General features: G+C 37.2%; 1 protein-coding gene across 1 annotated transcript in view; it reads left to right on the top strand.

Annotated features, from left to right (window-relative positions):
• Positions 1 to 2,029: 2,029 nt before the first annotated feature.
• Positions 2,030 to 14,185, top strand: part of POC1B (POC1 centriolar protein B) — a gene marked incomplete at its 3' end in the record, with an annotated part of 17,917 nt that continues 5,761 nt past the window's right edge. Inside the window, exons 1-7 of the mRNA XM_009701632.1 lie at positions 2,030 to 2,196; positions 2,981 to 3,160; positions 4,464 to 4,571; positions 5,491 to 5,606; positions 5,994 to 6,127; positions 6,886 to 6,954; positions 11,167 to 11,319. Of these exons, the coding sequence (XP_009699934.1) occupies positions 2,051 to 2,196; positions 2,981 to 3,160; positions 4,464 to 4,571; positions 5,491 to 5,606; positions 5,994 to 6,127; positions 6,886 to 6,954; positions 11,167 to 11,319 (906 nt within the window). The remainder of the gene's footprint in view (positions 2,197 to 2,980; positions 3,161 to 4,463; positions 4,572 to 5,490; positions 5,607 to 5,993; positions 6,128 to 6,885; positions 6,955 to 11,166; positions 11,320 to 14,185) is intronic.

The following is a 14,185-nucleotide window of genomic DNA, read 5'->3' as shown; positions in this document are numbered from 1 at the left end:
GCGTAGGGGCCAAAGTTGAATATAGATTCAGAGTTTTGGCTTGGAGTTTCTTTGTCTGGGTTTACACCTCTTCTATGCTGTTCAGATGCAGAGTCATATCAGCCTCAGGAAAAATAATTCTGCACTGGGTCTGCCAGTTACTGACTCTTTTCTGTGGGGGTCCTGAGCTTCTTCCCTTCGTCACGCCTGGGGTGGTGTCACCTGGGCTGGCACTGTGGTGTTGGAGGTAATAAATAGCCTTTGAGTGTCATGGCAATGAGCGGGTGGCTTCAGGAGAGAAACCTAAGGATGGAGAGAGGATGCTGCATGAGCGTGGGCAACAGGGAGTGCAGAGGGAGAGCAAAAGGAAGATGCTTGTGGATGTCACAGGGAAAGGAGAACTTCAGGTCACTGCTTGTGTCTCCTTAACCTTGGGATAACCCATATGTGAGAGAGCAGGCTCTGAGAAACCAGGCTTTGAATTTGTGGTACTGTCATCTTTTAAAATAATTTCCTTCAGTTTTTAGAACTGCAAGCAAAGAGGGCAGGTGTTACATGGCCTTTGTGCAGTTGGTAAGGTACCACAGGTACTTGGTAGGTCGTGCATTATTTGTTTTAGAAACCAGCATTCTTGTCTGTTCCACATTTCCGACCTGATGCCTTCAAATTCTATTTTAGCTTACGTTTCACTTTTTTCCTTTCTGTTTTATGCCACTCTAGGTCACATTTTTCTGAATCAATGGGGGGAAAAAAAGAAATCATTCAAGTACAATTAGAAAGAGCCTGCTGTAAAATAGAGTTCTGAAAAGTTGGAGGGGGGAAATATCCTGTACTTCTGTGTCAAATTTAGGCCTATTGATATGGGCATAAGGATAATCCGTTCCCCATCTTTTACCAGAAGCTAGTCTTTTGGGAGTAAAAATAATATTTCTGTGCCAAATCCCTAGAAAAAGTTTAATAGTTAATATTTTGTTCTAGGCTTGCCTCGACACACGTACTAATAAACAAACTCCATTCCTTTGTGCTCCGTTGGTGCCTGAAAGAGGTTGGGAAGAGAAGAGCCATCCTTTGCGTGTCCTCTTCAACTTCTAGGAGGTCCCTGTTCCTCCTCTCCCTCCCTTTCTGTACTAGGGGTAGGAATTTTATAACCACGGCATGGGAGTGTGAATCCCTTGTTTTTATTTGTGTCCTGCCTGCTAGCACTTAGCAGAGATGGGCATAATAGGGGCACCGGAATATCACACTCATCAGTTTAAGCAACAAAAGCAATGAGCAGTTTGAATTATAGTTTCTGGAAAATGATCAAGCTCTGGTGAAAGCTATGTCTGCCTTCTCAAATGTAGATAGTATGGTCTACCTGTAAAGTGACTAAAAAAAAACAAAAAAAACCCAACCAAACAAACAAAAAAACCCCAAAAACCCCAAACATGATCCTTCTATTATCAGACCAACAACTTTATGTTGTGTTTTGAGCTAGACAAATGTTAGTATTAAAACACTGGTATTTAAATAGGCTTATAGAGTTATAATATTTGGCTATTCACTTTAGTGTAGACATCTGAAGTGTTAGAAATGATACCTTGAGTTTAAGTTGGTGTGTCTTTTCAGAGTTAAACACTTGATGCTTGAAACAAATTCCATCTTGGAGATCAAAGTGTGATCACTGAAGAATTTGTCTCTTGTTCTTAATATTTGGTAACACCCAATCTGGATTCATACTTAATGACATGTGCATGATGTTTGGCTTTGGATTTTTCATTCTCTATCTTTAGAGTACTTGTAAGCCAGTTTCCTTGATATGTGGCAGAGCTACCTGTTAAGAATTACCTTTACTGCTCCCAGTCTGCTGATGTCCTTCCAAAAGCCTGGTGTTGGCATTGCTGGCTGCCAGCCTTCTGCTCAGGCTGCGTATCCATTGAAGCCCAATAACTGCTCCCTCCCCCTAATAACCAGTAAGTTCAGTGGTGAATCCAAATCCATAGTCATTAGCTCTGATTTTTTCCTAATAATAGTGAGTAGACTCATAATATCTTATTTCTTGCCAGCTACCTCCTCTTTGGATAGGTTTCTTATGGTGTGGAAGCTGAAGACACAATGCAGAGCTTACAAATTTGTAGGCCATGCGGAAGCGGTTACCAACGTACAGTTCTCACCAGATGGGCAACTACTTGCTTCAGCTTCTCAAGATCGTACTATCAGACTATGGATTCCTTGCATGTGAGTATAACTGGGCAATGCTGGCTATGTGGTTCGTTAATGTGCAATGTGAATATTGGAGTCTTTACCCAAGAAAAGTTTCTCTTTCCTTCTCGCATCCCTGGGCTTTGACGGAAACAGAGATTGGGGAGCACAAGCAAGGTGGTTCTTTACTACGTTACTTTGTTCTTTACTGAATATTCTGTAGCTTCAAAAGAAAAATATAGCAAATCAGAGGTCATAAGTTCATGTGTGTGGGACTATGCTTGGCAGTATTTCTCTGGCTTAAAGGATATATTTCTTTTAATAAGGATTGCGTGGCTGCACTTCAGTTTTGCGGAGACAAGTGATGAAGGAAACAAAAAATAGCATTTTTGGGGAAAAAAAATTTGACTTGCCTTTTTAGACTGTTCTAAAGTAGCAGTGATTTATGAGTGATTCAGAATGATCTTGGAAAGACTTTAACTTTTAAGCATTTTGTAGATTACTGTATCAAAAGATATAATACATTCTTTTTCAAATACTATATGGAGGCTAATACTGCTAGTTAATTGCACTGTTCTCTAAAATTGGTGATATTTAATAACTTTAAAATCTGTTATTCTAATAATTAATATTCAAATAAGGTAAAAAATATTGACAACACTAAGATTTAGCCTGTATACATTGCTTTTTCATTTGGATAAGATTCCAAATATGTTACCTTTGAGTCTTATGGGGTTTTAAACTCTTTCAGTTCAATATAATTGTGGTTTGTGTCTTTGGTTTTTGTTTTTTGTTTTCTTTTTTTTTTCCCCCACCCTAGTCATGGCGAATCATCAGTACTGAAGGGTCATACAGCAGCTGTTCGTAGTGTGAGCTTCTCGCATGATGGCCACTTTCTAGTTTCAGCATCCAATGATAAATCAATAAAAATATGGAGTGTTCGCCATCAGCGCCTTTTGTTTTCCCTGTTCCAGCATACTCTTTGGGTTCGCTGTGCCAAGTAAGCATTGTTTTTATTCACTTTGTAAAGAAGCAGAACTCCTAACAAAGGGGTTTTGTTTCCCAGGGCCAGAACTAAGAGAAGAAAAATCTGTGAATGATAAATGATGATCTATCACTAATAATGAAATTCTAATAAATCAGTCTTATGCACACATGTTTTATATATATCTCCTAATTGAAGCCTGAAAGCTTGCTCTGTGTTAATATGTGTAAGTATCTAATCTGTTGCTGGGTGTTAATTCTTCTGCTTTGAAGAACAAATAGGGTCTTCTGTATTTATTTTCAGTCAGTGTCCTGTCTTTCCTGAGTCTTGTATGTTTTTGAGCTGTGTTAACCCCTGCTGTGCATAATAAATCTAGAAACAAACAAATGCTGTGAAATAAGCTTTCCCAGCTATTCTTGGAACAGTAGTGGCGTTAAAGAATGGTCATGAGTCAAAATGAGTTAAGCTTACGTAATTGGAAAAGGTAAAAGAAATGGCCTTTGTACTGCTAGTTAAGATTCGTGCTCCGTTTAAAGGCAGGGCAGCTCTTCATAAACAAGAAAAGGTTGTTCTCTGCTGACTTTTTTTTTTTTCTTCCCCCTTTCCTCCTTATTAATGGAAAATCTGCAGCTGAGAGAGGCCTGGTTTAAACCACTTGGGAAAGAAATTTAACACTGGTGAAGTGCAAAGCCCTACAAAGTTCCAGAGTATCTGATCATTGAAAAGAAAACTAAAAACTCTAGGAAATAGTATGTGAAAGTTCTTAAACAGTGTTCTAATGTCCTTGTGCAGTTGCTCAATATGAGAAATAATAATGATTGATGAAATTATAGACAAATCAATTTTCCTGTTTAAAAACCTAGTCTGCTAGTCTAGGAATAATCATGATTTTGCTGACAGTTTGTAAGTCTAGAGAGAACTCATGGGAGAATATATATGTAGGTTAAAACTGAACGCAAGGTTCTACTGTGTCCTCATCGTCTTTTTGCCTATAGTTTTCTATAATAATCTCCTTGGCATCTGAAGTGATGACCTTATGCTGTTGTTACCTTCTCCTCCTACCCCACCTCTTTCTCTTCCTTACGACTCTGTTTTTAATTGTAGCTGTTTGTGAAATGCAGGGGGGAGGAGTGGGGGGAGAAGCTTTTCTTTTCAGGTTTATTACTCTGAGAAATATGAGAAATTCAAATGTCCTTTGACTGTTACACATTTTGATTCCAAACAGAGTTTCTTGGTTCTGGTGTTTGGCTACTTATGCCTCTCATGCTAATCTAGGTAGTGTCAGTTGTTTAGTAATGTATACACCTGCGTGTTCCAGATTTTCACCTGATGGAAGACTAATAGCATCTTGCAGCGAGGATAAATCTGTTAAGATCTGGGATACGAGAAATAAAACTTGTATTGATAGCTTCTTAGATCATGGAGGGTAAGTGTTAACTAGAAAAAAGGAGAAATGTAAATGTGTAATCTTAATGAGATTAGATTCATGTTTTGTGGTATTAATCTCTATATATGTTATATCGGAAAATAAATTAAATTTCTACCACCCATGTGAACTAAAATAATTCATATCACGTTTTTCTAAAGAGGTTAACTGGTTGCACTTATCCAGCTGTTTTCCAACAGTCAAGGAATAAGCCAGAGAGAAGTCAGATTGTTCTTGGATTTTTGAACGTTTTCATGTTTTTTCTCTGTTTCAATAATGCTATCTGATATTGGATGCTTCAACAAGCAGAGAAATTTAAGAATTCTCCACTTGTTGATGAAAACAGTATTCTGTTACCTTCAGTGACCTGCCTTATTTAGGTTTAGAAAATACTTGCTTTTACTTATCTGCAGTTTTCTTAAACATCTAGGAATCAGACTTTTAATTAACAAATGCAATGGAATATTAATCTTGTATATGTACTTTGCTAATTTCATGACCGCCTTCTCTATCTTTTTTCCAAGCTGAAAGGTTCTTATAGCTAGTTATTCTGTTCTTAGACAAAATTATTTTACTTGCTGCTTATAAACTCTTTGCAGCACTTTCTTCTAGTACCTTTGCACTCCAACACAAACTGAAGGTTTGAGTGAGGACAATTACAGTAGCTTTTTAAAAAAAGCCAAATTATACAGTCTGATTTATCATGCATGTTCTGTTTTCTTGTGCTTATTTCAGTTGCTTGAAATGCCTTATTTCAGTTTCCATTTATGTGGATTCCATACAAGTCTGTGGCAACTCAGTGTTAATATTGTGGTTTTTACATACATACACACACACACACATATATATAATATAAATATGCACCCCAAATATTTCTATCTAAACATGTAATCAATGTATTTTCATTAATTATATTTAGATTTGCAAATTTTGTGGATTTCAACCCAAGTGGTACGTGTATAGCTTCTGCAGGTTCCAATCATACAGTGAAACTGTGGGATATTCGAATGAATAAGTTATTGCAGCATTACAAAGGTAAAAACCAATGTACTTTGTAGTATTTTCTTTAAAATGGAGCTCTTTGCAGTGAAATGTGATTTATTTAGATTACATGAATTCATTCCTTACTGGGGAAAGTGGACAAACAGGTCATGTTGGCATTTTGTAAGTAGTCTTTTTATAGTCTGGCAAGCCTAAAAATCCAATCTGAATCCTGATTGTTCCTTTGCAATGCTTCTCTTATTTGTTTAGTTCTGTTCCAAAAATTACTTTGGAGAGTCTGCTATGCCCCAGCACTTTGGCTGGTTTTCCCTTAAATGCAGTAGAGTGTTCTTTGGGAAGTAGAAAAAAGCGAAGAAATAAAGTATACATTTCCTGTTAGTAGCTATCTACAGTCTTTAAATATTGTCTTCTGTAAATTAGTTCACAGAGCAGGGGTTAATTGTGTATCATTCCATCCTTCTGGTAACTATCTCATCACTGCTTCTACTGATGGTACCCTTAAGATTTTGGACCTCTTAGAAGGAAGACTTATTTACACTCTTCATGGACACAAGGTATACATAATAATCCTATTTAAATGGAGTTATTAATAGATTATTCAATATCTTTTCAAAGGGAAAGTAACATTTATGCCATTGTGTCTTATATCTTGCAACTTGCAGATAAACTTCAGTGGACAGCGAAGCGTTGTATTAATACACCTTGTCACAAGTGCATAAAGAAATGCATCAATTTTACCTGTGACCATACAGTTAATCTGTCAATGTTGTATGCATGCTTAATGTTAAGTAATAGATCATGTTCTGAATTAACTAATGACTCACTCTCTTGTTTGTCAAAATCAGTTATTTGGCACATTAGTCTTCTTGTCTATTGAAAAACAGTACTTTCTGGGAAGAGAGAAGCTTACAGAAGATAACTTTTGTGAAGAATGGCAGACATTTTCTCCCTCTCCTCTTAATGCAAAACAACCTCTACTTTTGATAATGAACCACTCAAACAGATTGTTCTGAGTAATGTAATATATATTTTTTCATTGCAGAGTTAAAGCATAAAATCCAAGGAAAATGCCACTATTTTCCTAGTATTGATTGCAGTAATTGTAATGCAGCATCTTACAAATATGTGTAATATTAACTCTTCAGTTAAGTTGTTTTGCAAAAATTTCACTACAGTTAAATTGTTCCTTATTCTACTAAAATGGAAAAATCTATTTATATTAGATAATGGCATAAGTGTTTTTCTCTGTGTTAAAATACCATGATTACAGTAATAGTGTAATTTTACTGTGTACTATTTTTTTTTTTCTCAGGGACCTGTACTTTCTGTGGCTTTTTCAAAAGGTGGTGAAAAATTTGCCTCAGGTGGAGCAGATGCTCAGGTTTGTAGTATTGTCTCTTTAAATTAAATGTCTTAATGTTTGTTACAGTGGATGGGAGTTAAATACAGTATGTCACAGTAACATGCTAATTACAGTATGCTGACATGCATTCTGTCTAGTAGCGTGTTATATAGACTTTGTTTATCCTAAAGTTAAATTTGAGGAGAAAAATTATAAATACATCATTTAAAAACTTGATCTTAACTATTTTCAATTGGATGTTATGATGAGGAGAAACAATCTATACACTTCTGTTTTACATATTAAAATAAAGGAATGGGTTTTTAAATAGAAATATTTTAAGTGTTGCAATTCTGTGTCAACAAAATAGTTATGTTGTAACTAGTATTAATGCCTACATGCTCCATTAGGCTTTCACTTCTTTGAAAGTCACTATCCTGCAATTGTAAGCATTGAGTTGTACTACTGGGAGAACTTTGGCTAGAATTGGGGAAAAAATCTTGTGTTAGCTTTGCTAATTTACATTGGTGAAACAGCAAAGTACTGGATTTCATACAAGGAAGAATTGTTTGAGTATTTAAAACAAAAAAAGTTATTTTAAACAGCAAATAATACAATTAATCCTAATCTGCTGTGATAAATCTCATAATTATAAAAGTACTAGGAAGCTTGGAATCTTCTCTATCAGGTCTTTACATTCTCCAAAAAGAAAGAACTTTTGTAGCCCAAGGCTTAGAGTTTCACAGTCTGAAATGTTCCTCAACATTAATTCTTTTTCATGGTTTCCTGTTATAAAAAGCTAAAAGCTCAATGTAGACACAAAAGCCATGCTGTAGAAACGAAGGTCTTTTGAATTTACCGTATAACATGTTTATATTCTGTTTTGTGGACTTTGAAATAAGTTTCAGCTAGTAACAAAGAGAGACTTGGAGAATAATAAATACTTTTCAATTAAAAACTTCAGTATCATTGGAAAGAATACACTCTGTTTCTGGCTTTTACTTGATGCTTGAGGTAGCATGCTTTCTAGAATGACTTGAAAGAACTGAAAGAATCAAAAAATTAAAATTGCTTTCTTTCATAAGACATTAGTAAGAAGCAGTGCCAAGACTTGCAGTTATTGGAAAAGTGAAGACGTTAACAAACTTCCAATATTAATTTTACAAGCAAAAAAACAAGAAACAAGAGTAGGGAAAAGATACTTATTCCTGGAGCCACTAGTCTAGTCTTTTATTTTCCGTACTAAAGGTTTTCTTATGATAATTTTTCAGTTCCAAAGTGAAACTTTGATTCCTAGGTAATCCTAAATTGTTGGCCTTACTTTTTCGTAAGTACTTGTGAGTTTTATCATGATTGATACATTGGTACATTGTACTTAACTTGAGAGGAAGTGAAGTACATGTATTAAACTAGGTCATATGACAGAAGATTCATCTGAGAAGCTATGATGATGGGAAGTATTAAGCCTAACTCAACCTCCCAAATAAATGCCAGCATACCCTGGGAATGCCTCTCTTATTGCGAGGTTCCTTTGATTTTGGGGCCCCGTGAATGACATGCATGTTCAGGGCAGTGATGTCATTGCCTTTCTCCTGCTTTGACTCCATGCTGTAGAGCTGGTGGTATGTGGGATCACAGAGTGAATAGATATTACAGTGCAAAAGCTGTAAGATGACATATATTTCTTAGCAGTTTGGTATAGTGGTTTCATGCTGAATGCATGAGATGGAAGATCCAGTTTCATCTGGAAGTGCTTTCTTAGGTAAATGTTGAATTAAAAAAGTAGTCATAGTAGGTCTAGTAATGAATCCTGATTTTTATTTACCTTACAGAAAGGCACATTTTTATCTGTTGAAGTTTTTTCCCTTTTTCTTGTGAACGTTCTGGTGGGAGAGGGCTACTTATTTTGCTGTAACTTTTGCTTTTGTATTTTAAGTTTAAAATGTGCAGTGCTAACCATTGTGTGGTAACTGCCTATGTATATATCTTTATCTATAGTAAACATAAAGAACTTCATTCCTCAGTGCCCATTTTCTGTTGGTATATACACACATACTCCACAAACATCCTTTTTTGCTGACCTGTCCACAGCCCTCTTCCAGGTCTGCCAGGAGCATAGTTGTGAGACCTCTTCTCAACTTGCTGTGATAGATTGAAGTTGGTTTACTGTAAATGTAGGCTGCATTCATTTGAAAAGTTCTGCTGGCAGATTGGCAGTGTCAAGCTGATGAGCAGAGGCTGGCCATAAAAGTATCATCTTCTATCCCTCGTGCGATATCTAAAAGGTACTGTCTGTCCGCAGCATGAGTTGTAGGCAGCTGCTTCATTATAAGTTTACCACAGATTACTTACTCTATACACGTATTATTTCAAGACTGTTACATTTTCAAACAACAGATAAAATCTGTTTTTCCTCCATCAAAGAAGGAAAACCAGTATCTCTGCTTCTAGTTTCAAATTTCTTTCTGGTTGGTGCAGAGCCAGCTCAAAGCTTTGTTCAGAAGCACATGAAATATTTGAAACAAGCTCTACTTCTTTTGTTTTTTTCTGATTTGCTTCTTTCCTCAATCAAAAAAAAGGGAACATGCAGATTTCTGAAGTTCATGTTCTTCAAACTTGGATGTATGTGCACATGACAAATTATTTCATTTACCTGCTTCCAAGGAAGACCTTTTACTCTTCCTTTTAAGTGAAAGAGCAAAGTTAGACTTATTCCTTTGGAAGGGAGTAGCCTGTGCTGTTAATTCAGCTCTTACCATACAGAAGAGACAACTCATTGTGTCTGGTGACTGCCTTGACATAAAGGGAAATTCATCCTCATGGAATATCTGTTTTTCTAGGTTTGTACATGGTTGCTTTTACACTGTTTGCATTGTAGTTGAGATACTGGAGGCATATACAGATGTTTCCATGCTGGTTTTACTCTTACTAATTTTATTATCTGTAATGGTGAAGCTGCGTTGGCATGGTCTTCCACTTTAGAGCAAACTATGATGTATTTAGAGTTCAAGCAGTGCAAATGCTCGCCACTGATGGAAGGTCCTACTTCTGCTGCCTCCTGCTTATGCTCTTGTCTATACTCAGTGCTGAGCCAGTTTGAGTTGCTAAACCAGCAGAAAATGAGCCTGAAAAAAATAGGGAAAAGCCACATAAAAAAACATGAATAACTTTATGCTGGTTTGGGCGATGAAGGTAGTGGAACTACACAGCTGAGGAGGGGGAGAAAGCAGGACCTCCCTGTTAAAGCACAGGGAGCTGCTGGGAATGGACTAATCTAACACCGAGCTGTCCTGCAAGCACCAGGCTCTGAGCCAGGTTTATGTAGTTTGTACCGAGGTCCATGCATCCCACTTTCACTGCTACTGATGTCTGAGTTAGTCTGGGTCCGTCTTTATTGGTGCACTGTGTCTCCCAGTGCATAGTTAGGGTCTTCCGCTCAACAGAGTCATGAAAGATGTTGAACCTGAAGCTCATGAGTTAAGAACAGTAAAATTAAAAATAGTACTAACAATAATAATAGTATAATAGTAATGAGAAGGAATATAACAAAAGAATAAAACCCAAGGAAGATAAGTGATGCACAATACACCCATTGACTGATGCCCAGCCTGTCCCCAAGCAGCGCTCGGCCCCTCCTTACCAACTCCCCCCAGTTTCTATACTGGGCATGATACTCTATGGTGTGGAATATCCCTTTGGGTGGTTGAGGTCAGCTGTCCTGGCTGTGCTCCCTCCCAGCTTCTTGTGCACCTCCTCGTTCGCAGAGCACGGGAAACTGAGCAGTCCTTGACTTGAGTGCTACGTAGCAACAACTAACACATCAACTAACACTGATGTGTTAGCAACATTATTCTCACACTGAATCCAAAACACACTGTACCAGCTACTAAGCAGAAAATTAACTCTATCCCAGCTGAAACCAGGACAATGGGACAGAAATTTGATAGTATGTGACCCCTTGATTTGGCAGAAAAATAACCAGTCCAGTGGGACAGAAGTTTGCTTTGTGATTATTGAGACATCTTTTAGAGGTTTATCTATTTATTTTTTAAAAACATGGAACCACATCTATTAGACTTGAAGTACAAGATACTCTGGGGAAGTGCCTGTGTTGTAGTAGAGATCAGACTAAGCGATGACAGCAGGCTGATTCTGATGTCATGATCTATTAGTAATAACACTTCACTGAATAGTTATGTTTTGGGCACTGAATATGCTTCAAGTAGTTACTGATATGATGGCTTCTTACAGGTATTACTATGGAAGACCAACTTTGATTCATTTGATTATAAAGAAGTTCTTAAACATCATATTAGAAGAACACATATTGATGATCCTCCTCATCTTCTTGATATTTACCCGAGGTCACCTCATCTCCATGTTGAAAAACTTCAGTCAGTTGAGGTGAGTGCCCTAAGTGGTCTAATATGGGAAACAAAAGCTTTTGTAAACACTATCTGTCTGGCACTTATAGGTAAATGTGTTCTATGTGTACCAGAGAACTACTTCTTGTTACGTGTAATACTTTGGAAGCGACCACAACTTATGAATCCATGTTAAGGTTACTAGGCTAGCTGATGCTCTCAAGTTTATCCTGGTGAATTCTCTTCATGTGGAGGTCTGTACTCTACACCCAATTTAAACAAAATATAGGTGATAGTCTGGTTTCTGAAGTAACACGGCAACTGTTACCACTCAAAATATATCATTGTAAGCAGGACAAAGTGGTTTTATTACTGAAAGTCAAATACTTGATTGTCACAAGTTGTCTCTTGTTCTAAGACCTTTAGGTATTGTGAGAAGATCTTGATATCTATCTAAAAGTTTAGGAAGTCTTTCTTGGCTAGTAGTGTGTTTTATGGCGCTATGTAGTCTGATTTCCTGATAATTTAATTCTTCAGCTACTTTACTGTCAAACCTTCTACCAGTGACCATTGGAAATATTGGGAGCTAGGGAACCAAAGTGAAATGTTAATTATTCTGTGTCAGTATTCAGAAAACCCTGTGTTTATCGGGTTGACTGAAAGCTATGCTGAATAGGTAAACAGTGTCATACCTGACCATGGTTTATGCTAAAACCCGAGGGATACATTTTTGACTGTCGTTGGTGGATCTGGCTAGCTTCTGCATGGTGATTACCTATACATTTATCTCTTTGATACTCTCTAGGTGCCTCTAGTGTCCAAGAGCTGTATCTGATATAAATCTAGGAACTTTTTGGTTGCTGTCATGTACTAATAGAGTACTATAAAAATTCACCATTACCTGTTTTTCGTCACATAAAATGCAGATGCTACTACTACGGCATTTGTTCCCTGCTCAGACTTTTAAAGCATTGAGATTTGAGGATATTGAGCCTCTTTTTTTTTTTTTGGTGCATGTTATTGAATATGAATATGTGCAATATGAGTAGCATAAAGATTGAAAATACTCTGGTGGAGGAGGGGGACCCTGATAGAATTCATCACTGAGTATTCTCATGTGTCTGGTTCTGTTGTCAAGTTGGATGTGAAGCTTTCTGACACTTAGCATTTTGGTTGGAACAAGAACAGGACAACTGCATGTAGGACAAGCTTCATAAACTTCTGTGCCAGACTCTCATATTCACTGTAAGGTCAATGAATGAAGTTAAGTTTACTGGTAGCAGCCTTCAGTATAGGTGGTCACTGCTGGAATAAACTCAATCACAGCATTTGCCAGCAGATTTAAACCACGCGTGCTGTATCAACACTTTACTTCAAGACCCACTCAGATTGCACCCGGTTATAATACGTGCTAAACAAACACAGTGGCTTATAGCTGCAGGATTCAGTTGCTTGCTTTTTGGATCACCTTTTCCAGACCTCTGCTGCTTAGATGCTTGGCAAAGATAAGAATATTCTCTAAAGCAATTTTTTTTTTTTTTTTGTCCCTGGTCCCAGGTAATTCAGAAGCTCTGGAAAAGCATTGATGAGTTTAGACTAAAGTTAAACTAAGGCTAGGAAGCACCTCATTACCAATACTGGAAGAGCACATAAAGGAAAATTGATAGCTGAATGTCAAGAAATGATTTAGCAGTTTGCTTTGACAGATTTCACTTAACCTAATGTCTGCATTTCTTCATGGCTGTAACATTTGTAGCAGCTTACCGGCTTCTGGGTTAGCTGCTCCATAGTAGTGAAAGGGCTCTATGGCTTTGTCATTTGTCATAGCAAAGTTTTGGACACTTGTGTATTTTCTGGCTAGGATCTCTTTTGCAGCTTATTTTCAGAGTTAATGTAATAATATAATAGTTTAGATGGTGTTAAAGTGAAGTTATCAAGTTTTGTTGCTCCATATGTGTCTTCCTTTTTTTATTGTCCCTCCTGTCTGTCTCAACAAAAATTATGGGGTTTTTGTTGTGGTGAGGAAGAGTGGACCTCACCATCTGGACAGAGACATAACTTATCCAGACAAAACTAGTATCAGGTTACTACCAGTAGTAACATGCTTCACTGGCATTAACTATGCTTGAAATTTTTCAGTGTTCCATCTTCTTGAATTTCCTCCTGTAACTTAAAAAAAAGCATTTCTAGCCCCACTGTGCTATGCTATGCTGTACTCTGGAGAAGAAAAATATTTTTGTTCCTTTTTGGTTAAAACAAACATACTGTTTGGTTTTGTTTGGTTTTTTTGGTTTTTTTTTTTTTTTTTTTAACATCCCAACCTCTTTCTAAGCAAGAGGCAACAGAGAGAATTTTAGGACTAGGCAGTTCCACTGCAACACCACCATCATCTTCCTATGGCTCACCATGTTTCTAATGTTTCAGGGAAAGGAGGAATTGAATCACAGACATGTCAGAGGGAGCTTTTGGAGGTCATCTAGTCTTGTTGCCAGTGGTACATCAAATCGGTCATGGCTGTGTCTAGTTAAGGAGCCTTGAAGAAGGATGGAGATTCCCCAGTCTCTCTGAGTGATCTATTCCGCTACAGTGCAGAAATTGTAATGGCACAGTTTTTCCTAGTATCTCATCTGCACCTCGGATAAAATGCTTGCTTCCTGCTTATTTTCATTTTCATGAGGAACAGGGGAAGATGATTGATCTTAAGTAAACTGAAGTAACAATATTTTAAGAAACTTGGTAACATATGCAAGAGTAACAGGCAGGCAGAGGAGGCAGTTCAAATATGGGATATGTAAAAGTATAGATGACCTTTTTGAGGTTTGCTACAAGCCACTACAATGTCATCTAGACACCCGAGATGTGTTATAATACATTGCCCCGAGTTATGCGAAGCTGTTTAAGTTTAA

This window comes from Cariama cristata, unplaced genomic scaffold (genome assembly GCF_000690535.1).
Source record: "Cariama cristata isolate BGI_N322 unplaced genomic scaffold, ASM69053v1 scaffold14086, whole genome shotgun sequence".
NCBI classification, from domain to species: Eukaryota; Metazoa; Chordata; class Aves; order Cariamiformes; family Cariamidae; genus Cariama; species Cariama cristata.
This window is presented reverse-complemented; position numbering and strand designations above follow the sequence as displayed.